Source organism: Theropithecus gelada, chromosome 2 (assembly GCF_003255815.1).
Source record: "Theropithecus gelada isolate Dixy chromosome 2, Tgel_1.0, whole genome shotgun sequence".
Taxonomy (NCBI): Eukaryota; Metazoa; Chordata; class Mammalia; order Primates; family Cercopithecidae; genus Theropithecus; species Theropithecus gelada.
In genome coordinates this window covers 160,346,353-160,369,688 of record NC_037669.1, presented here as the reverse complement: position 1 = coordinate 160,369,688, position 23,336 = coordinate 160,346,353, and the positions used below count along the sequence as shown (strand labels likewise).

Below are 23,336 nucleotides of genomic sequence, written 5' to 3'. Positions count from 1 at the left end.
GAGGCACCAGCAGGGGAGGGGGGCCATGTGGAACTAGTTTTATTTTGTGGTACACTATAGGGCCAGTTGGATGCAACAATCACAACAATAACAACAAAAGGAAGCTAGAAGAACTGTCTTTATTCTTTCTAATCTCCAGGCTGACGTTCAAGTCTCTTACCTTTCACTTCTGACTGTGAGACCTGAGGCAAGTCACTTAAGCCCACTGACTCTATCACTTCACTCCCAAAGTGGTTACAGAAATGTCAATTCTTACAGGGTTTGGAGGAAGATGAAATGAGATCTTGTGGGTAAAGGGCTGAAAGAGTGCATAAGGTATACAAAACCTAAGGGGTACAAAAGACCATCTATTGGTCTATTAGTTTTATATTGTTGTGTAATAATTTACCATGCAATAGTGGCCTAAAAGAAGGCCCATTTGTTACCTCACAATTTCTGTGGGTCAGGAGTTCAGTTACACTGCGGCTGGGTTGTGTGCTCAGGATCTCACAAGGCTGAAATCTAGGTGTCAGGTAGGCTGCATTTTCATCTGAATGCTTGACTGGGGAAGGATCTGATTTCGAGCTCCCTCAAGTTATTGGCAGAATTTGTGACTCTACTATTCATGGTGGCTTGTTTCTTAGAAGATAGATGCTGAGAGATAGAGTCTCTGTTGCTTGGAGTTTTTGACTTCAGGGAAAGCCTAGGCCATCTTTTAAAGGGCATATCTAATCAGGTAAGGCCAGCTAGCATAACTGCCCTTTAATTGGGTATAATTCAAATGATTAGGGATATTAATTACATCTTTACCTCTTCCATAAAACCATATATGATATAAAAAAAAATCACAAGAAAGATACCCATCACCTTTGCCATATCTATTGCTTAGAGAGTTACAGATTCTGCCCACACTCAAGGAGAGGGAATTACACAAAAACATGACTACTAGAGGGTAAGAGTTATAGGGGCCACCCTAGTGTGTGAGCATCACAATTGAGGTGAAGGAAGAAAATATAAACACTTTCATTTACATTATTTTTTAACCATATCCTTTAAAAAATGTGTTATTATATAAAATTTTAAATATATATACCATATTAGCATAATAGTAAGTGCCTATAATTAATAAAATGTGCCTACCTTGAAGGGTGCTTTTATTGATAGAAATGTATAGTAAAAAAATTGTAAACCATTTCAGACAACATCTCTTTTTTCCACTTTCTCTTCCCACCTTTGCTAGTTATCCATGATATCCTGTGTCAATTACTTAATCTATGTCTCACTTTCTTCATCTGTAAAATGAGAATATTAATTCCTATGCTATTTCCTAGGTGAGGCTCTGAAGAGAAAATGTTGGGAAGCATTAGAAAATAGATACAGTATATACAATGTAGGCAGAAAGGCAAAAGAGAGTTTTTATTACTTCTGATTTCAGACTCAGAAAATCATGGAAGAATCATTCAAAGGGCCTTCCCCTTCCTTCCCATACATAATTTCTCCCACATATATGCAGGGTCCTCCTGAGATATTTTAAACACTATAGCTTTTATTAAAAGCTTAAGAAAACCCTTGAGACCTCTTTTTCCTGATTGTCTACACTTAAGGCACTTCACCTGAAATGTGTTGGGTGATATTAAATCTCAGGAAAGTCGTTGGTATTTCTCCTCTTACTTTTTCCTTTAATCACTGAAGATGATAGATAAACACATCTACGATTTTGTTCTCCTGCCTTAGGAGATCAATTGAACCTGTTTCCTCATTTAGCCTACACATCAGAATGGTAGTTTTGAGGAAGTTAGTGTGGCCTGATAGAAGAAACGCAAGGCTTTAGGAAGCCTTAGGAGAAAGGACTTTAGAGTCAACCAGACCTGGACTTCAGGTTCTTCCCTGAAGAGGTCTGCGAATTATTTAGGAACTTACTCAACTCTCTAATTTTCAGTTTCCTTCTTTGTTAACCTTGCAATTTTGTTCTATGGCCAGAGGGGATGGAATGTGGGGGTAGTACCTGGCACAGTTCCTGGCATACAGTAGGTCCACAATACTGTCTTAATGCTCTTTTCCCTTCTGTAAGTCCAGATCCAACTTTTAGTCTGGTTTCTAATGAGCTGTGTGGTCCCGGGGGAGTAATTTTTCCTATCTGGTTCTCAGGTTTTTTCACTGGGATGATAAAGTGGTTGGAATACCTCGAGGTCTGTAACACTTGATTCTAAGGAATCCTAGGCTTCAAATCCCAACACTGGTGTACCTAGTTCTACAAGATCCAGAACTTACATAGGCTTCTCCCATGTTATCTTTCTCACTCAGATTGAGGATTGCTGTCATCATTTTTAGCTTACTTATTTTAATGAACAGCTGATGAAATCATTGGCCAGATGCTTTCCAAAGAAATTAGGTGCGGCTGCTAAGTCTCAAATATATACTTAATTACTGTGTAGTGTAGGTTGTCATTGCAGAATGAACAACAGAGCAAGGCAGTATATGATAAACTCATTTTAGAAAGCTAATAAAAATATAGAAGGACATCAGCCTTCTCTATTAGTTTAGTTCATATCACCAAGTGATTGTCCTATTGCCAGGTTACTTTAAGCCTAAGTAGACACTGGAATTTAGGAGATTGTCACCAGCTACTAACCAAATTGGTCTGTAGTCTATTTCCTAATGTTGCCTAATGTCACTATGCAAAAATAGAATACACTTGCCCATCACCGGGAAAACTCTCTGGGACTTTTAAAAATAATTATTTCCATTTTGAATCTTTAAATAGGAACTAGAAAGGTCTCAGTAAATATAACAAATTGGCATGCATATTAAAAATGTGTGTGAATTTTAAACTAGCATTTTATTTTTTCTTGTTGCAATATAATACATTACTAAGTTAGAAAATTAAAAGCCAATTTAAAAAAATAAATAGCTTTATGTTTTAACCACTGAGAAGAATATACTGTTATTAGTTTGGTGTTTTTCCTTCTAGTCACACACACACGAGTGCTTACATGCATGTACACATGCACACTTGCCATATATTTACTGACAACTCATATTTATGTCCCAGCTGAGCTCTCTCCTCTCAGAATCAAACTTATGTAGGTAACTGCCATGTTGTCCAACTGTCCTGGTTCACCCAGGACTAAGTGATTTCCTGGGATGTGGGACTTCCAATGCTAAATTTGATACAATCCTGGGCCAACTGCCCACCGTGTGGTCTATAGACACCTTAGACTCAGCAAGTACAAAACTGAATTCATCTTTCTCATCCCAAACCTTTTGCTCCTACAGTGGTCTGATCTTAAGGTATTGAACCATTTTTCATCTACATGACCAATCCAAGAACCAGGATTAAGTCTTTCCTCTTCCTCTCTTTTATATCCAAAGGTGATCCGGTACCAAGTTCTGGTGATCCCTATTTAGCAATTAACTCACATGGATTACTGATATGACTCTTTTTTTCTTTTCTTTTTTTTTTTTTTTTTGAGATTGAGTCTTACTCTGTCACCCAGGCAGGCAGAGCGCAGTCGCAATCTTGGTTCACTGCAAGTTTCACCTCCCGGGTTCACGCCATTCTCCTGCCTCAACCTCCTGAGTAACTGGGACTACAGGCACTTGCCACCATGCCTGGCTAATTTTTTTGTATTTTTTTAGTGGAGATGGGGTTTCACCATGTTAGCCAGGATGGTCTCGATCTCCTGACCTCGTGATCTGCCTGCTTGGCCTCCCAAAGTGCTGGGATTACAGGCGTGAGCCCGTGTGCCCAGCCACTGACAGGACTTCTAACCAGACCTCCTGCTTCCAACCTTGCCCTCATGCAATCCAAATTCTACAAAATAGGCAGAGTCCTAACCCCAGAAATTCAAATATGACCACATCACTCATTCTGCATAGAGGCCATCAGTGCCTCCCATTGCTCTCAGGATAGAAAATAAAGCTCCTTAACATGATCCAAATGTTCTGTTTACCTCACTAGCCTTGCCATCTTTAATCCTGCCCTAGGGTCTCCTCCCCAACATGTTAAAATGCTGCAGCATTGAGCCTGTTAATCACAAACTTCCAGGTCTTTGCACATGCATTTGAGGTCCTGGCTTAGACACTATGTTCTCCCAGGAAGCCTACTCTGAAACCTATAAATATTTAATGGCCTTTCTATTATGTTTATGCAACTTATACGTCAGCAGAATTTTGTAATGGAAGAAGTCTTAAGAAGCAATGAGAAATCTTGTATCAGACCAGGGGCTGTCTCCTTAATACCCTAAAGAAAAATCTAACAAGGGATTTAATGTTCTCAATCTATTCAGTTAAACAGTGGTTCTTTACTTTGACTTCACATTATCATCACCTTGGCTGTTTTTTAAAATTTCTAATGTTTCGGCCTTTATACTCAGAAATTCTATTTAATTGGTCTGAGGTGGGGTCTAGGAACCAGTGGTTTTTAAAGCTTCTCAGGTGATTCTAATATGAATCCAAGGTTGAGATCCACTGCCTTAGTTTTGCCACTGCAGTCCCACCTGGTATTTATACATTTATTTTTTTCCCTACCTAAGATTAGCTATGGGCTTCCTCACCTATTTTTTTTTTTTCCAATCTTTTATTTTAGGTTCAGGGGTATGGGTGTGTTGTTTTATAGGCAAACTTGTGTCATTTGGATTTTTGTACAGATTATTTTGTCACCCAGGTACTAAGCCTAGTACTAAATAGTTGTTTTTTTTTTTTTTAATTATTTTCTGCTCCTCTACCCTCTACTCTCAGGTAGGCCCCAGTGTCTGTTGTTCCCCTCTTTATGTCCACGTATTCTCATCATTTAGCTTCCACTTATAAGTGAGAACATACAGTATTTGGTTTTCTGTTCCTGTGTTAGTTTAAAGCCAGAGTTCATTCACCTATTGTTAATCACAATCCAAACATCTCCCAGGAGAAGCATTCCTACTTGTGCACTGGGGCCAGCTTTAGCAACAGTGAGATTATATTCTGATGGCCATGTTTTCAAGTTCTGTTTTTGTTTCTCAACTGGCCCAAACTCAGGAAGGCATGTGATGAATTTTCACCCTTAAATCCCAACAAAGAGGGAGAGAGTAAAGATACAATTGACTCGAGTAGTGGTTCTCAACAAGGGTAATTTGGCAGTTTCTGGAGACATTTTTTATTATAGCCACTGAGGGGGGCAGTGCCACTTGCAACTAGTTGATAGAGGCTTGCTAACCATCCTACAATACCTAGCTCAGTCCCCCACTGCATAGAATTATCCAATTCCAAATATCAATAGTGTTAATTTAAGAAGCAACAATTGAGAGATGACTCCAAATCTTCCTTCTAGCTTTAAAACACTCTGGAAGAGTCTTTGAGTAATTGATGAATTGGAGTGAAGTGGGCAGATAAACTTGTTTTCGTAAAAAAGAAACAGTGGATGCAGTTATAGGGAAATTTTAAGGTGGAGATGGATGAATTGAGGGAACTATATTGTTGAGACTGTCTCTTGACTATTTCTCCCATATGAATCATTCTCTATGCGTGAACTCTGAACCAGCAGCATCAACATCATCTGGGAACTTGTTAGAAATGCAAGTCTTGGGCCCCACCCCAGACTTACTGAATCAGAGACTCTGGGGTTAGGACCCAACGATATAAGTTTCAACAAGCCTTCCTGGAGATTCTGATGTTGCTAAAGTTTGACAGTATTATTCTAGATTATATGCTGACCTTGTCTTAAGGTCTGTTGTGGTTCATTACATCATATGCCTTCAAGAGTCAGTTTGATTATTGGGAGTAGCAGGGGTGATTGCATTGTAAGAGAGCTTATGAAGAAGGCCAGCTGGTCTGCAGGGGAGATGAGCTAGAGGTAATGCTTTCTGACAAGTCCATTTAGTGATTTTACTCTTTCATGGGAGAGCTGTCATGAAATGTTTTAAATACCAGTGCAATAAGGCATGCTGGGTGGTCAACACAATGTTTGAGTAAAGGTTTAATTGCCACGGGAAATGAAACTGAAGTTGCAGGACTGTGGGGTGGAGACAAGTAGGTTATAGAAAAAGTTCTGAGGATCAGAATCCAAAGGATGCTCTTTCTTTTCTCACCCATTTTAAGACTTAATTGAATCCTCTTTGTCTCACTCACCCCACATCCCTCTTCTGATTTATTCCATTAAAAATCTCATTGCTAAACCAGGATTCATCATTGTTAGTACTAGACTTGGTCCTTGCTGTTCTAGGAACTGTTCAAAGAAGCAAAGTACTAAACCATAAAATATGCCAGTGAAATAAAAAGGACCTGACATTTAGAAAATCCACAAGGCTACTTTCTTTACCGTTCCTTTTCTAAGATTTTAGGCCTTTTTCCCCTCCAAAAGCTATGCTGTGAGAACCGATGTGGCCACAATACTGTTTGTTTTTTTTTTTTTTTTTGTGACTTGCATTCCAGCCCCTCATTCCTGAGGGAGTGCTTTTCTCTGTTGGTTGCTTCATCCTCCAGACTCTTCCCTTCCTTCTTTTCCTTCTTCTAACTCCCTATGGCTGGTGGAGGGAAAGGTATGTTTAAATTTAAGGGAAAAAAATGTTAGGAGAAAATATGGTGATAAATGAGTAGCAACGGGATGTTCTCCGAGACGTGACAATGAGGAAAGAAAGCTTCCATGATGAATTTAGACTTGTCTTAAATTAAAGGAAGTGTCCCAGGTCATAACTGATGTGATGGAAACATTAACCTCATTAGCCTAATCACTAGCATTGATATATGTGGAGATAAGAATGAGTAGATAAGAAGGATGTTTCTCTAGGGGTCTTTAAAAGATGAGACCAAATAGCAAAAAATCTGGTACAGTGTCATCAATGGTATCGAGCTAATGTAACTATGGGCTTGTGTATATATCCATCCATCTATCTATCCTTCCATCTATCCATCTATTCATTCTTTAAGCATGTATTTATTAACAATCTACTATATGCCAAGCACTGTTTTAGGGGCTGAGGATATAGAGGTGAATTACATAGGCCAGTTCCTTTCCCACAGATCTTGGCACTTACATTTCAGTAGAGGACCCAAACTATAAACATGTAAACAAAGAAACAACATAATCACAGGTGGTGGTAAGTGCCGTGAGGGAGATTACTATGGTGATGAGATGAAGAGTAACTGGAGGAATGTATGTATGAACAATGAAGTCTGGGAAGGCATCTGTGAGTGCTTCAGTTTTGAGCTGACACCTGAATGTTAAGAACATGCCAACTATTCAGAGACGGGGAGGCAATGAAGAGGGACAGATGGGAATTTCAGGCATATATCAGGATCTTCTAGAAATGTGAACTCAGGAACTACTTGAATCTGTTAAGAAACATTATCCACAACCTGAAAACAAGTCCAAGAGTGTGACCGTAAGCCCTTTCAATGCCATACTTAATCATTATTTAATAGGCCCATCCAAGGATGATATAGTTTCCTATAAGAATTTACCATTATTTGTTTCTGCTATTTACTATTTATTACTAATAATTGAGGGCTCAGACTCTGTAAAGTGATACATGTTAAACTTGTATATGATGCAATGGTTTCCTTCTGGTGTAAAGATGACCCTGAAGTTTATAGTTTATTGCCCCTAAAGACATTAATTAATTTTGTATCTAGAAATCTTAGTCCTGTTTAAATAAAAGGACTATGTAAATTAAATTCCCCAAAATGCTCTTGGAGAAGTTTTATCTTCTTATTGGTTACCTCATTAATTAATGAGTTGAATAAAATTTTGATACATATTCATTTGATAATTCAATGAGAGTCATACTTTTAACTTTTTGAAAATTATACATTGACAAGATATACCATGGCTCACCTCAGGAATTGGGAGTCAGAGATCAGCTTTAATGAGTACATGAAAGCCTAGAATTATCTGTATTTATTTATTTTTTTTTGAGAGGGAGTCTCACTCTGTCACCAGGCTGGAGTGCAGTGGTATGATCCTAACTCACTGCAACCTCTGACTCCTTGGTTCAACAGATTCTCCTGCCTCAGCCTCCTGAGTAGCTGGGGTTATAGGCACGTGCCACCATATCCAGTTAATTTTTTTTTTTTTTTGTAGTTTTAGTAGAGACAGGGTTTCACCATGTTGACTAGGATTGTCTTAATCTCCTGACCTCGTGATCTGCCCCCCTCGGCCTTCCAAAATGCTGGGATTACAGGTGTGAGTTACTGTGCCTGGCCAAATTATCTGTAATTTTAAGATCAAGCACTTTATTAACTTAATCAGATGCTCCAGACTCTTGAGTCTTTCAGTCACAACTACTGACCAGAGTAGACTCTCTCCAGACTCCTCATGTGCCCTTGCCTTGATTTTTCTATGTTCACCAAATAACATATTTTGGTTGCTAATTCTGCTTCAAAAGTATTCAGGTATCAGGAAAGAGGTTCCCTGTATGGAGCTTGATAATTATAGTTCTTGCCAAATTTATTTATTTATATTTAATTAATCTATTCATTTATTTTGTAAATTATCATGTTGGCCTCCTGACTTATGCATCTGCCTTTTGCGTGAGTCAGTTCTTCCAGGTCCCACCAAGTCTGAGTGATTGGACAAAGCTGATTTCTGTACCAGCAAAGAAGCTGGAGATGAGACCCAGTGAGACAGGGATCCTGACTGGAGCCATGCAGCATGAGTGGCCTCTGTAGGCAACATGAGGAGGCATCTCTTCATCTCTACCTGGTTTCTCTCTAAATTGCATGGGGTGGATGTGGGGGTGATGATCATTCTAACTTTCTTCTCTTCACTGGAATTATCCAAAAGCATTTATGCTCATTATCAATGAGTTCCAGGTCCCAGGAAGGAACAATTCACACACTCTTGGAGAGAAAATAATTCATTTCTTATGAGGTCAGTCAATTTGCTCTTTCTTGATATTTGTTTTGTGTGCTTCACACAAAGTCCTCCTGGCTTTCCCTAATCTTTGTGGGAAGTATAAACACTGCAGACCGGTGGGATCTTACAAGCACCATAACTTTGAGGAGATGCTGATACCTCCTCCAGCTCCTGAGAAGGAGGGCCTATGGGATTGTTCTGCCAAGCATCTAAGAAAGGGTCATTTCCCTTTGCTTCAAGGACTCTTTCTTTATGAAAGCTGACCTTCTTCCTAAGAGACAGGTCTCTCCATGTTTTATCTAATGATTCTACTGACAATACTTTCCAGAAAAAAAGCCCAGGATGGCTGCAGATTGTGATATTTTCTTGTTTTTTAAACAACATTCTGGTTTAATGTTTAAAATGTTGGAGAGAAGCTCAATGCCCTGCAGAAGCTGACTCAATGAAAAGGCCTCTTGGGATGTCAACCCAGTTTGTGAAAACCTTCCTATTGACAAGGCTAGGTTAGAAACAACATTTCCAAATGTGCAAAAATAAAATTGAGATCTTGAGGCAACTTTTTCAGTTTCTGTGTGAACAAAGTAGTGCAATAAACTATAGAGTAACTCACATTAAAAATATTTTAAACTAAATAAACAATCAACTAAGAGCAACCAGCATAATCAGTGTCACCAGAACACAGCATTATTTAAACAGAGCAGTAAGTCCTATCAGTTTGAATTATGACACAAAATTGCATTGAGGGATTCTCAGAATTTCTACTCAGAAGAATCCTTCCCTCCATCATTAAGCAACTTTATCCAGGTCCCAGTTTTCCCCAAGTATCTTCCCAGTAGCTGGTTAGCTATCCATTTTCACTGTAGAAGGGGATGCAGATGGATTAATAATGTGAGGAAACTACTTCTAGTTGCAGCAATTGCAATTTATTTAGATGGACATTCTCTCTAGTAGGGAAATGTCCACCCAGATAATAAGAGGGCTACCTCCTTACTTTCAACTAGAGACCTCATTAGGGCACTGAATAGCATTCATTTGATACTTTTAGTTCAGACTTACAAAGTGTTTTCCAAAGATGACTTTTTCAAACACATTTTTTTAAAAATCAAAGAGCATGACCATGGACAATTTTTTCAATAAAACGGTTTGGCCAGGTTGTACCACCTCTTTTGGCCTCTTCCCTCATAATGATTGGGCAAGGAAGGACCTTACCCATTGCCTGCAAGGGTTTCCAAAAGGGAGGAATTTAGGAGTCAGAAAGAATCGCTTAGGAGCTGCCATACCCTGATCCCAGATTGCTGAGAGAACAAGAGCCATTATAGGTAAGGTATGCCAGCTTTAGGCAGGCGTTAAACACACTGTAGTACAATAATGTCAGGCAGTTGTTTCACAAGGAGCAGGTTCAAAGTCATGTTAACAGGAAGAAGTCTTTTTCTAAATTTAATTTTTATTGTGGTAAAAGATACATAACATAAAATTTGCCATTTATTTTTAAAGTGACAACTCTGTGGCATTAAGTATATTCATATTGTATTGCAACGATTACCAACATCTTTGTCCAGAACTTTTCTGTTTTCCCCACTGAAACACTAACTCCCAAGGTTCTTTTTTTATGTAAGATCAGTGTATATGGTTTCTTGGAAAAAACAAACAAAAACAAACAAACGAACAAACAAACTAGCACTTGCTTTAGAAAGGTAGGCTCTCTTTTTAGATAGTGAAGAAATCAGATCTAATTTTCACTAATGAAAAAGTTATTTCGACATTGAAGCATCTAGTGTTGACCCCCATTTGTAGAAGAGCCCATTTCTTCCAATTTGGAGTCACTAAAGACTGGACAGAGGAGAGGTCCCATTAGTGGCAGAGGCTTGACACATGAAGGGGCAGAATTTTCTCCTTGGTGGATGGGAAGGATGATGGTTTTTGAAGAAAAGGGAATGGGATATCAGAATGGGTGGACTGAAAATAAGAAGGAGGCTTGAAGAGAAAGAGAGAGGTTGGGAAAGAATTGCTTTGGCCACATGTGGGTAGTGGCTACTCTTTTGAACAGTGTAGATACAGAATATTTCCATCATTACAGAAGGATTTATTGGACTTTAAATTCTGGTATGGAGTTTAGGTTCCAGAGTCATAAAGACTGATCCTTTCAATGCCACTGACTAGCTCTGTGAATTTAGGCTAGTTATTTAATCTTTATTAGTCTCAGTTTTCCCATTTGCAAAATGAGGATAATAAGAGTGTCTCCCTGTGGAAGAGCCAGCCAATTCACCAAAAATCTGTTTCCTTCTATTTCTAGGCATCCTACTAGGCCACATTTCCTGGCTTCTCTTGCCATTTACTGTGGCTATGTGACTGAGTTCTACTCATTGGAATATAGGCAGCAATACCAGATGTTGTTTTCAGCTAAAACTTTTAGAGAGAGGCTTCTTCACACTTTTTCCCCTTTTGCCTGTTGGATGCAAACAAAAATAAGTCCCTAAGATATGGATGAGCCACAAGATAGAAGCAACCCGAGTTATTGAATCACTTTGTGAAGGAGAGGTAAACATTGATATGAAAGTTTTACCTTTGATTGTTATGTGAGCAAGAAATTAACTTCTACTACACGGGGTCTCTTTGTTACTGCAGCTTTGCTTAACCTAGAATAATTACAGAGTTCAATGAGAAAATTTAATTAAGGTGCCCATCACAGTATCTGGTACATGGTAAGTGCTCAGTAAATATTAACTGTTTTTTAAATAGTGAAGAGCAGAGATTATAGAGCAGGAGAGACCCAGGTTTAAACTAAGGCTGTGCAAATTAAGCTCTGTAATTATAAGCAATTTAAGAATCTGTGTTTTAGCAAATATAAGATGTCATATAAGATGACATTAATGAAAAGAAAGAATTATTAAAGTTGAGAGAATATGTAGTTTTTCTCTCAATTCAGAAACCTCCTTGATTCCTGCATGATTTAACACTATTTGAGCTGGCTACTGCTTTTTCATGCTGCAGTATTGATTTCCAATTTCAGTAGAGGGAGCCTGCTGTACTCAGGGGTGCCATTTAGTTAAGTAGACTCAAGAATTCCTGTGCTATGGTTGATCCAATATAGAGACACCTCCATGAGTCTGCAATCAGGTAAATTCCAGGACATTTAGAAGAATGAACTATTGACAGGCACAAAACCAGCAGCTCTTGAGTCCAGAAGGCCATAAAGAAAGCACTTGAATCTGACCAGATCTCAAGAAAACTCAAGAGGACTATGAGCCATCCAAGGATTTTTTTTCCCATTACAAATATAAGGCACATAGAGAGGAAGGTGAAATTGCTTTCAATTGCCTAAAAATGCCAAGTTCTTTGTTGCAGGTGTTTCTATCAATACTGGACATAGCAGTAGACTCCTCAATTCCAACTGCCTGTGTTTTGCACCAATAATCATGAAATATTGATGTAATTGGTATATAGTGATTAAAGCCATTTCTATGGGTTTGGGGGAATTAATGGGGCTGAATTGGGGCCAATGCCAAGGATTCAGATCTGGGAGTTGGAACTTGTCCTTTCCTTTCCAACCAGTAAGAGCTAGAAGGTTTGCTAGAAAAACATCAGCATGAAACAGAAAGAAAACAAACATGCAATTAATTATAAAAGATCAGAGGCAAAATAAGAGGCAAGTAGGGACCCAGGAGTTAAGAGTCACATGAGACTGAGAATAAAGGGGTAAGTTCCAAGGCAAACTCTGTGAATGAACTCAAATCCATTTGGCAGTAGTGTGTCAGTCTGGCTCAGAAAGGCGAAGCAAAGACAGTGAATTTGTGGAGAAAATACAATTTCAATTGAAGATCGCCTGGTCACACATGAAATGAGAAAGATATGAATAGTTGGATGTAATCAAAAGAGAGCTGTTAAGGATTTCTTATAGGAGGAACAACAGAATGTACCCATACATACACACATATACATATACATATACACTCAGCCTCACAGTAAGGCATCGGAAACAGTGCTGAAGTGAGTCAGCTAGATTTGGAGGATCAGTAGAAAGACAGTATTTCTCTTTTTGCAATCTATCCATCTGACAAAGATCTAATATCTGGAACCTATAAGGAACTTAAACAAATTTACAAGAAAAAAACAATCGCATCAAAAAGTGGGTGAAGAATATGAACAGACACTTCTCCAAAGAAGGCATTTAAGCAGCCACCAAACATATGAAGAAAAGCTCATCATCACTGGTCATTAGAGAAATGCAAATCAAAACCACAATGAGATACTATCTTACACCAGTTAGAATGTTGATTATTAAAAAGTCAGGAAACAACAGACACTGGTGAGGCTTGGAGAAATAGGAACACTTTTACTCTGTTGGTGGGAGTGTAAATTAGTTCAAACATTGTGGAAGACAGTGTAGTGTTTCCTCAAGGATCTAGAACCAGAAATACTATTTGACTCAGCAATCCCATTACGGGTATATGCCCAAAGGGTTATAAATCATTCTACTATAAAGACACATGCACATGTATGTTTATCACAGCACTATTTACAATAGCAAAGACACAGACTCAACCCAAATGCCCATCAGTGATAGACTGGGTAAAGAAAATGTGGCATGTATACACCATGGAATACTATGCAGTCATGAAGAAGAATGAGTTCATGTCCTTTACAGGGACATGGATGAAGCTGGAAGCCATCATTCTCAGCAAACTAACACAGGAACAGAAAACCAAACACCACATGTTCTCAATCATAAGTGGGAGTGGAACAATGAGAAGACATGGACACAAGCAGGGGAACATCATACACTGGGGCCTGTCAGGGGGTGGGAGGCAAGGGGAGGGATAGCATCAGGATAAATACCTAACGCATACGGGGCTTAAAACCTAGATGACAGGTTGATAAATGCAGCAAACCACCATGGCCCATGTATACCTATGTAACAAACCTACACGTTTTGCACATGTCTCCTAGAACTTAAAGTAAAAAAACTTAAAGAAAAAACTTAAAGTAAAAAAAAAAAAAAAAAGACAGTATTTCTCAATGTGTGCTTGGCAAATGGCCTGAACCAGCATTGTTTATGTAAATTGTGAAAATGAAGTCTCCAGGACCACTGAGTGTGAGATTCTGATTTAACAGAGCACTTTCCTGATTGGCCAGGAATCCAACTTTGGGGGTGTCAGAAGGCAACTCAAGAACATGGCTCTTGTAAATCAGCCAGGCATGGCAGCCCAAGACAGGGGACGCAAAGAACAAGCGAGGTGAATCGTGGGTGAAATGTCATTGAGGGGTTGCTTTAGACTTGTATTTGGGCCTCCTTTCAGCCCTTACTGGGTTCCTGGGTCTTACTCACTTCTACTTGGACTTTGGCTACCTGCTTCTCCTCCTCTTCTGCCATTCCCTTTACTGTATCATGGGTTCAGCCTATCTCCTACATAAGGCATGGGGGCAAAGTGATCTAGAACAACTGATGCTATCACCTTAGTTTCCCCTTCAAGGCAAATAGCTCCTATCAACCATACTCTGAGAATGCCTGATGAATTTTGTATAGGGGAAAGTATCCATATTACTTGTGTGCTTTGGAAATTAGAGAAAGAGATAGAAAATGGCCCTAGAATGCGTGTGATTAAATGGCCTCAGGGTGCTTATATGGTGTTTGTCAAGAGTGTTCTGGCATGACAGTTTTCCACAGTGCTAGGCATAATTGGGTTATGAGTAAATACTTGCTGACAGTGCCCTCTCACCCTTTTCTTCTCTAAGAACACCCTCTGGAAGAATCTATTCTGAACATCAGCATTGCCTCCTAAAGAATATGTCCTGGGTATTAACAATATGTTGATCAAAGAAAGTGGTTAATGCCATAGTTCCTAGAATCTAAGAGGTACATATTTTCTTATAAATCATACATTGTTAAGTAAGCATTGTGTTACAGTTTTATTGAAAGACTTTCCTTTAGTGTCTCAGACTTTGTGAAATGTTACATAAAGACAAATCTTACTTCTGTTAAATATTAGAGTAATGGTAAACAAATCATTCTGGTTGAAAGGTCAAGAAATATGCTTATCAGGATGATTTGTTTTCTAATAAGTATAACACAATAAAATAGAGGCAGTGCAATCTGATCAAAACAACATTGAATTTGACATTTAACAGCATGGGTTTTTGAGTCTCAGTTTCCCCATCTGTAAAATGAAGAAAATGGAACCTACCTCACAATGTGGTTAGAAGTAAATGAAATTATGATTTTGATAAGGGCTTTATAAACTCTAATATGCTGTAGAAATAATGTATATTGAGTCTTCCTATCCTAGAATATAGCATGTCTAGGATGCCATAGAAACTAGTAGTGTAACGCCTTTTATACAGTTCAGAAGACATTTTAGCATGTTGCGGTGTTATCTCTTGGGTTACCATAACCGGTAAAAATATTATCTGAATATTTAAGGTATTTAATTGTATTGAATATCATAGGTATTTAAGGCTCAGTAGACATGACTGAGAAAGCACTGAGTGTCTGATACCTTCAGAGTTACATTAAAAAATGAATCCCAGCCAGATGCATTGGCTCCCACAGATAATCCCAGCACTTTAGGAGGCTGAGGGAGAGGGCTGCTTGAGCCCAGGAGTTTGAGACCAGCCTGGGTGACATAGCAAGACTCTCTCTCTACAAAAAAATTAATCTCTGCCAGAATTAATGGGGAAACACTATAGAATTTTCTACTATGTTCATGAATAAGACAAGGAGGCCCTCTACCTCCACTGTCATCTATCACAGTGAGGGTATTAGAAGAAAAAACGGGGTAAGGATAAAAACTATCTCCATTTTCAGGTAGTATGATTATATATTTGGAAAAAAACAGGCTGGGCACGGTGGTTCACGCCTGTAATCCCAGCACTTTGGGAGGCCGAGGTGTGCAGATCACTTAAGGTCAGGTGTTTGAGACCAACCTGGCCAACATGGTGAAACCCCATCTCTACTAAAAATATAAAAATTAGCTGGGCGTGGTGGCACACGCCTGTAATCATAGCTACTCAGGAGGCCACGGCAGGGAAATCACTTGAACCTGGGAGGCAAGGTTATAGCGAGCCTAGATCACGCCACTGCACTCCAGCCTGGGTGACAGAGCAAGACTCCGTCTCAAAAAGAAAGGCAAGGCAAGGCAAGGAAAGGCAAAAAGCAAAATTAATGGGAAAATTACTATAAACAGTAAGAGAACAAATACTAGTTTAAGAAAAAATTCGATGACCTTCATATATACAAACAATAGTCAGAGGTTCTAAGAGGTATATAGAAAATAAGAGAAAAAATATTAAGCACTCCTGCAAAACACAAAAGGAGACTTGAATGAATGAAAAGACATGCCATATTCTAGGATAGGAAGACTCAATATTATAAAGAGAAAATTCTGCCTAATTCACAAGTTAAATGCAATCTCAATAAAATATTATCAAGTTTTGGGTTTTCTTCTGGTATTAGACAAGTTGTTTATAAAGCTCAATGGAAAAAACAGGTAAAATATCTAGAAAAACCCTTAAGAAGGCAAGGAATACAGAATTGGATATGGTTAACTCTACCAGGTATTAAAATATGCTATAAAATGTAGCATACAAAAATTTGCTACAAAATGAAGGTAAAAGGTAGAAGAGACAGGAATGGAAGTTAATCTTTTCTGAATATGCCCTGTTTTGCAGTTTTGACTTTGGAACCATGTAAACATTTAATATAAGGCAAAATTAAATTTGAAAAAAATATCTAAAAATTGAAAACAAAGTGAAACAAACGAACCTGACTGTTCTATGTGCTATAGGTCTAACTATGGAGAGGGATGATTTCAAGACACATTAAAATATGGCTCTGCATCCATATAAATATATATATAATGAAGAAAAATAATTATAAAATTTCAAAATTAATTTAGTTCAAAAATTCTTTCCAGAAAGCAAGGATGTTATTAAGCATTACTAAGTTTATATCAAAAGAATTCAAGAGCCAACTTGAAGAAGTTTTTATTGGCCAAATATGGGACAACTTATGATTTCAAAGGAATTATAATAACTGAAATAGATGGAAACACTGAAATACATCAAAAATCCGTTAATTCTTAATAATCCTGGGGCATTCTTGCCAGAAAACAGACTCTGAAATCTGACCAAGTTCCAAATATGTTTATAGAAAACACAGAATGTGAGAAATGCTATGGGACAAACCAGCCTGGTTTCTTCAGTAAGTAAATTACAAGCGGGAGAAAAAGGGGAGTGAGAACGAACTGATTAAAGGAGGCTTCAGAGACATCTCAGTCAAATGCAGTGCTTAGGCCTTGTTTAAATCTTCACTTAAAAACAAACAAATAGAAACAATTGTTTAATAAATGAGAGACTCTGGCAAAAATAAACAATGGCAGAATATTTGGTGGCATTACGGAAGTATAGTTGGTATTCTTAAGAGTAATGTTTTGTAGTTTTATTAATGGAAAGATTTATTATCTGTCAGCAAAACATACTGAAGTATTTTCTGATGAGATGATATGATGTTTGGGATAGGAACACAGTGTGACTTTCATTGACTCTAGGCACTTTTGCCTTCATGGGCCCCTCTTAACACAACAGATTTTCATGGACCTTAAAAAGTTGGTTGCTTTCTGATGCAAGAAAACAAATTAGAATATTTTAGTTAATCTTACATGTTGATTCTCTTCTTCTGATTTTAAAAGAAATTAAAACATTTTCATAGGTTCTCAAGGATTTTAACAAGGCTCCCAGGTGCCTCTAATGTATGATACGTTTGATGTACTATACCAGTGGTTCTTATCGGGAAGTGATTTTACCCTCTAGAGAACATTTGGCAATGTCTGAATACACTTTTGATTGTCAGACTGACACAAGAAGCAAGGTGTGTGAGTGTGTATGTGACAGAGGGTGGAATACTACTGGCATCTACTAGCTAGGGCTGCTGTTAAGGATCCTACAGGCACAGGACAGCGCCCCACAGCAAAATCCAAACATCAACAGTGCACGGGTGGAGAAACCCTGATCCTTCTCTCCCCACTCCCTTCCTTTCTCCTTTTTTTCCTTCTTTTCCTCTATTCTTCCTTCTCAAATTCTTTCTTCCTCTCTTTCCTCTATCATCTATCTATCATCTGTCAATCAGTCATCTATTTCCTTAGCTCCCACTTATTTCTCTACAGGCAGCAGAGCACTCACGAAGTGGCAAAGTGTTCCTTTTCTGCATTTTAAAAATTCAATTACAGATGACCCTCTCCTTTTATCCATTTAATGACTCCTCATAAAAAGTTGATATATGGCTAAAAGAGGTATTATTTTATTTCTGACCAAAGAGGGTCATTTACCTCCCTGGGAATAGGAAGGTGCTACTCAAAGTGTAAGTAATAATTGCCATCCTATGCCCGAAGTCACAGCTCTTGGCCATTCTGCATAGGAGCTTCCACATGAAGGACCAAATAGCCAGGAATCCTGATTTTGAATTGAAGGTTTCCAGTGGGGTTGAGGCTTGAGTATCTTGGTTCTTACAGAGATATCAGGTGCAACTCTGAGTTGCTCCTCAAGAACATGGAAGTGAACATGTCTGCTAAGAGTTCAACTGCAAAGCTCATACAGAATGGGTTTAAGCAAAGAATATAAAGCCACTTTAAAGAGCTTGGAATTAACCAATCAGATGGGATTCTAACCTGACTGATCACATTGATGAATCAAAAAATTGTATCTGTCAGAAGGTTTGTGGGGCAAAAGTAGTGAGGAAAATGTAAAGCTACTAAGGCAAACATCCTCAGTGCCCAGCTAACACTTTCCAGGGGATTAGTTCCCCTGAAAAGTCAACATGAGTGTTTACTCCGCCTGATGGACAGTGGAAGTAGGCACTCCTGGTTTTCAGGAAATGAAGCCATTAACTGTCTCAGTTACCCAGTTCTGATTTCAGGCAATCACAGCAACATTCTGATGATTGTCTTCTCCGTGGTTTCCCCACAAGAAAACGCCCTTGAGAAGCTGATATGACTGCCGGGTCTGGTTGATGGTTGTGTTTTTCACTGAACATTAATCAATGGGCCTTTTAGTTTATAGGCACAAGTCTCCAGTAAATTTGCTTAGTTATCCTTAATTGGTTGAATCAACTCTGGGCCATTGACAACAAGGAACTTCTAGACTTTCAAGGTAGAAGAAAGGCCAGAGCATGGACTATAAAAAACATCTCCTGAAATCTGCTTCTGGCATTCAGCCTATTGTCTTCCTTTGGTGATTCTGAATGCGTATTTTCTTCCAGCTTTTACATTCCCAAGGTGCTCAAAAAGCCTTTGTGATAGATTGAAAAAGTGGCCACGATACTTTGGAGCTTCTCCCACCAAGAGATGTAGTCTATCTCCTCACCCTTTAAGTCTGTATTGACCATGCGACTTGCTTTGGCCTAGACTGTGGAGAAAGTGACCTGTGTGAGTTCTGAGCCTAGGCCCTAAAGAGGTCTTATGGGGTTCTGTTCTTGCATTCTTAGAACCCTAAGTTCACTGTGTGTGTTAGTCCAAGCTGGCCTGGGGATGATGAGAGCCATATGGCCCCACCCCTCCTCTCATTCCAGATGACAGCCAGCCAACCCCAGAAGCAGAACCACCCTCCTCTTGGGTAGCTGATCACAAATGCCTGAGAAAAGTCCAGGCAAGACCAACAGAAGAGCCACCTAGATTAGTTCAGCCCAACTTGCCAGTACCCAGAATCATAAGCTAAATAAATGTTTCTTGTTCTAAGCTACTAAATTTTGCATTATTCTGTTATGTAACAGTAGATAATTGATATGACACCATTTTCATTTTAATAACTCTCATTTATACCTTGAATTTATTGTCATGGTTTTGTCTTTCAGAAGACATGGGTTTTGCCTCTTGATATAACACAATTGGAATTTATTTTGGGCTTTCACATGAGCTTCAATGGCCCTAGCAGAAGAAATAGCGCTTGTTTCTTCCATTAAGGTGCTAAAAGATGAGAGCGTTGGGTACGTTGTAAAGAAAATTTGGGGTTTGCCAATACTATTTTGAAAAGAAAGAGGAAGATTAAATACATTTTTTAAAAAAATCACATTTCTTGGACACAGATTTCTGACCTTCAGCCGGCGGTCTGGGTCTCCGCTGCATAGAGAATTTACGGATACTTTGAATGATTTCCAGGCTGGGCTTAAGTTATTCATCACAACCTGGGAAAAGAAAGAGAGGAGTGGTGAGTGGGGGAGAAATGCTTGACATTTTTGCATTTCCACATTAAAACTACTTGAGAAACCATTGTGATGCATATGAAAAGAACAATAGCCTGGAAGACGTGCCTTAATAAAAACTTGATGTAGTAAATCTTTTAAGGGTACCCACTAAGCAGGTCATTATGAGCAGAACTCCTGTGGTCACCGTCCTGGCTGTTGTTTCATGAATAATGCCAATAATATTTCCCAGCATGTGGATGCTGAGAATGATCCCTTCTATATCAAAAGGGGTTGAAATTAAGGATAGAGCTGTCTCTACCTATTGATAAAGAATTCTCAGTTCTGTAGGACTGTCAGTCTTGTGGTATAAATTCTCTTCTCTTGGGGTCAGCAAAGGTAAAGACTTTTAGCGGGGTGAAGGATATAGCAAGACAATTCTGCTGCTAAATAATTGGATGGTCTGGTAATCTGTGACCTTGAGTCACATCAGATTGCAAGTCAGAAGAGAAGTTTCTAGAAGAAAAATCCCAGGACCATACTTAAACTAGCTTATCACCAACTCAATTAGAATATCCTGGACAGGCACGACAAGGCAGATCTTAAGATTATAAACTATGTCTATAACATAGGAAAACCCTTTTAAAACCACTTTACTAATCACAAACTTGGCTAATCCTTGCCTAAGAATCTATATGAGTCAAATCTTACCTTGCCATCACTATGGTTCAGATAATTCAATTTGGTTCAGAATGTACGAGTAGCTGCTCTGTGCCTAGCATTGTACTGTGTACTCGAGGGCAGGGGTTCCCAAAGTGTGGTTCCTGCATCACCTGGAAACTTCTTAAAAACAGAAATTTCTAGTCCTCACCCAGAACTACTGACAGACACTCTGGAGGTGGGTCTCCTAGGTGATTCTGAGGCACAAAGTTTCAGAACCACTGCTCTAGGGGATATATAAATAAAGTTAAATGGAATTCTGTCATATTGATTTTTCTACCTAGGAAGTCTTTAGTTAGTGGAAGTCTTATTTATTTATTTATTTATTTATTTTGAGATGGAGTTTTGCTCTTGTTGCCCAGGCTATAGTGCAATGGTGCTATCTCGGCTCACTGCAACCTCTGCCTCCTGGGTTCAAGTGATTCTCCTGCCTCAGCCTCCCAAGTAGCTGGGATTACAGGCATGCCCTACCACACCCAGCTAATTTTGTATTTTAGTAGAGACGGGGTTTCTCCATGTTGGTCAGGCTGGTCTTGAACTCCCGACCTCGGGTGATCCGCCCACCTCGGCCTCCCAAAGTGCTGGGATTACAGGCGTGAGCCACAGCGCCTGGCTTAGAATTTTTTTTTTAAATTAATTATCTATCCAAATAGTATAATTATTTTATACATGATTCCCTCTTCTACCAGATTCCTTAATATAACTAGATCCTAGACTCATTGTTAAATTTCTTCTAATGCATTGAAGTGGAGAAATAATGTTTCTGTGTGACTTTGTCATGTGTCCTAGTACGCTTAGGATGATTAAAGCGATAGCAAGAAGAATAATTAGAGAAAAAATTATTTGGGTTAATATAAATTTCCCAACTTTATATGGATTTATAATTAATATTGTCTGTGAGGTGTTAGTCTCCCCCTATTATTGTGTAGGGGCCTAAGTCTCTTTGAAGGTCTGTAAAAACTTGCTATATGAATCTAGGTGCATACATATTTAGAACAGTTAGCTCTTCTTGCTGAATTACACTTTTTACCATTATGTAATGGCTTTCTTTGCCTTTTTTGATCTTTGCTGGTTTCAAGTCTGCTTTGTTGGAAACTAGGATTGCAACCCCTGCTTTTTTTTGTTTTGTTTTGTTTTCCATTTGCTTGGTAAATTTTCCTCCATCCCTTTATTTTGAGCCTATATGTGTCAGGAGACCTTGCATGTGAGATGGATCTCTTGAAGATTGCATACCAAAACCCATTAATTTAAACTGACAACAACTCAACACTGATTGCATAAAGAAACAGACAAACTAACAAACAAAGAAAAAGTTAATAAAAGCTCTACACTTTAACTTTGTCCCCCAGCTTTTTAACTTTTTGTTGTTTATATATTATTTTAATGACTATGTCTTGAAAAGTTGTTGTAGTTAATTTTAATTTTCTTTCATAGAAAGAAAATAAATAGAAAAATAAAAGTATTTCATTATACTTTCTTTCTAAGGGATTGTTATAACTTCTTTTCCCCACAGAAATGCATTTTATTTTTTAATTTTTTTATTTCTATAGGTTTTTGAGGGTAGGTGATATTTGGTAACATGAGTAAGTTCTTCAGTGGTGATTTGTGAGATTTTGGTGCACTCATCAACTGAGCAGTATACGCTGCACTCAGTTTGCAGTCTTTTATCACTCAACCCCCTCCCATCCTTTTCCCTGGGTCCAAAAAGTCCATGGATCATTCTTATTCCTTTGTATCTTAGCTTAGCTACCACTTATAAGTGAGAACATAAAATGTTTGGTTTCCATTCCTGAGTTACTTCACTTAGAATAATAATCTCCAGTTCCATCCAGGTTGCTGTGAATGCCATTATTTCATTCCTTTTTATGGCTAAATAGTATTCCATGGTATATAAATACCACAATTTCTTTACCCACTCATTGACTGATAGACATTTGGGCTGGTTCCATATTTTTGCAATTGCAAATTGTGCTGCTATAAACGTGACCAGTTTATCTTTTACCCTATCTACTCAAAATGTTGGTAGTTTGCATACCACAATTACAGCATTATAATATTCTGTGTTTTTCTGTATATTTGCTATTACCAGTGAGTTGATGATTTCTTATTGCTCATTAATGTAGTGTTGTTTCAGACTGAAGAACTCCCTTTACAGTTCTGGTGTTAATGAAATCCCTCAGATTTTGTTTTTCTAGGCAAGTCTTTATTTCTTCTTCATAATTGAAGAATATTTTTGCTGGATATGCTATTCTAGGATACAAGTTTTTTTCCTTCAGCACTTTAAATATGTTACACCACTCTCCCCTGGTCTTTAAGGTTTCTACTGAGAATTCTGCTGTCAGATGTATTACAGCTGTATTGTACGTAATTTGTTTTTCTTTTCTCATATTCCTTTTAGGATATTTTCTTTAGACCTTTGGGGGTTTGATTATTAACTGTCTTGAAGTCATCTTATTTTGGTTATATCTATTTGGTGTTCTATAACCTTGTACTTGAATGTTGATATCTTTCTCTAAGTTTGGTAAGTTCTCTCTTATCCCTTTGAATAAACTTTCTACCCTTATCTCTTTTTCTCCTTATTCTTTATGGCCAATAACTCTTAGATTTGCCCTTTTGAGGCTATTTTATTGATCGTGTAGGCAT

The 23,336-nt window shown here is 38.3% G+C and overlaps 1 protein-coding gene across 3 annotated transcripts in view; it reads right to left on the bottom strand.

Annotated features, from left to right (window-relative positions):
• CPNE4 (copine 4) overlaps positions 1–23,336 on the bottom strand; it is a 513,456-nt gene that overhangs the window by 123,309 nt on the left and 366,811 nt on the right. For all 3 annotated transcript variants that reach the window (XM_025377527.1, XM_025377525.1, XM_025377526.1), the window contains one exon: positions 19,887–19,976. In XM_025377527.1, the coding sequence (XP_025233312.1) occupies positions 19,887–19,976 (90 nt within the window). The remainder of the gene's footprint in view (positions 1–19,886; positions 19,977–23,336) is intronic.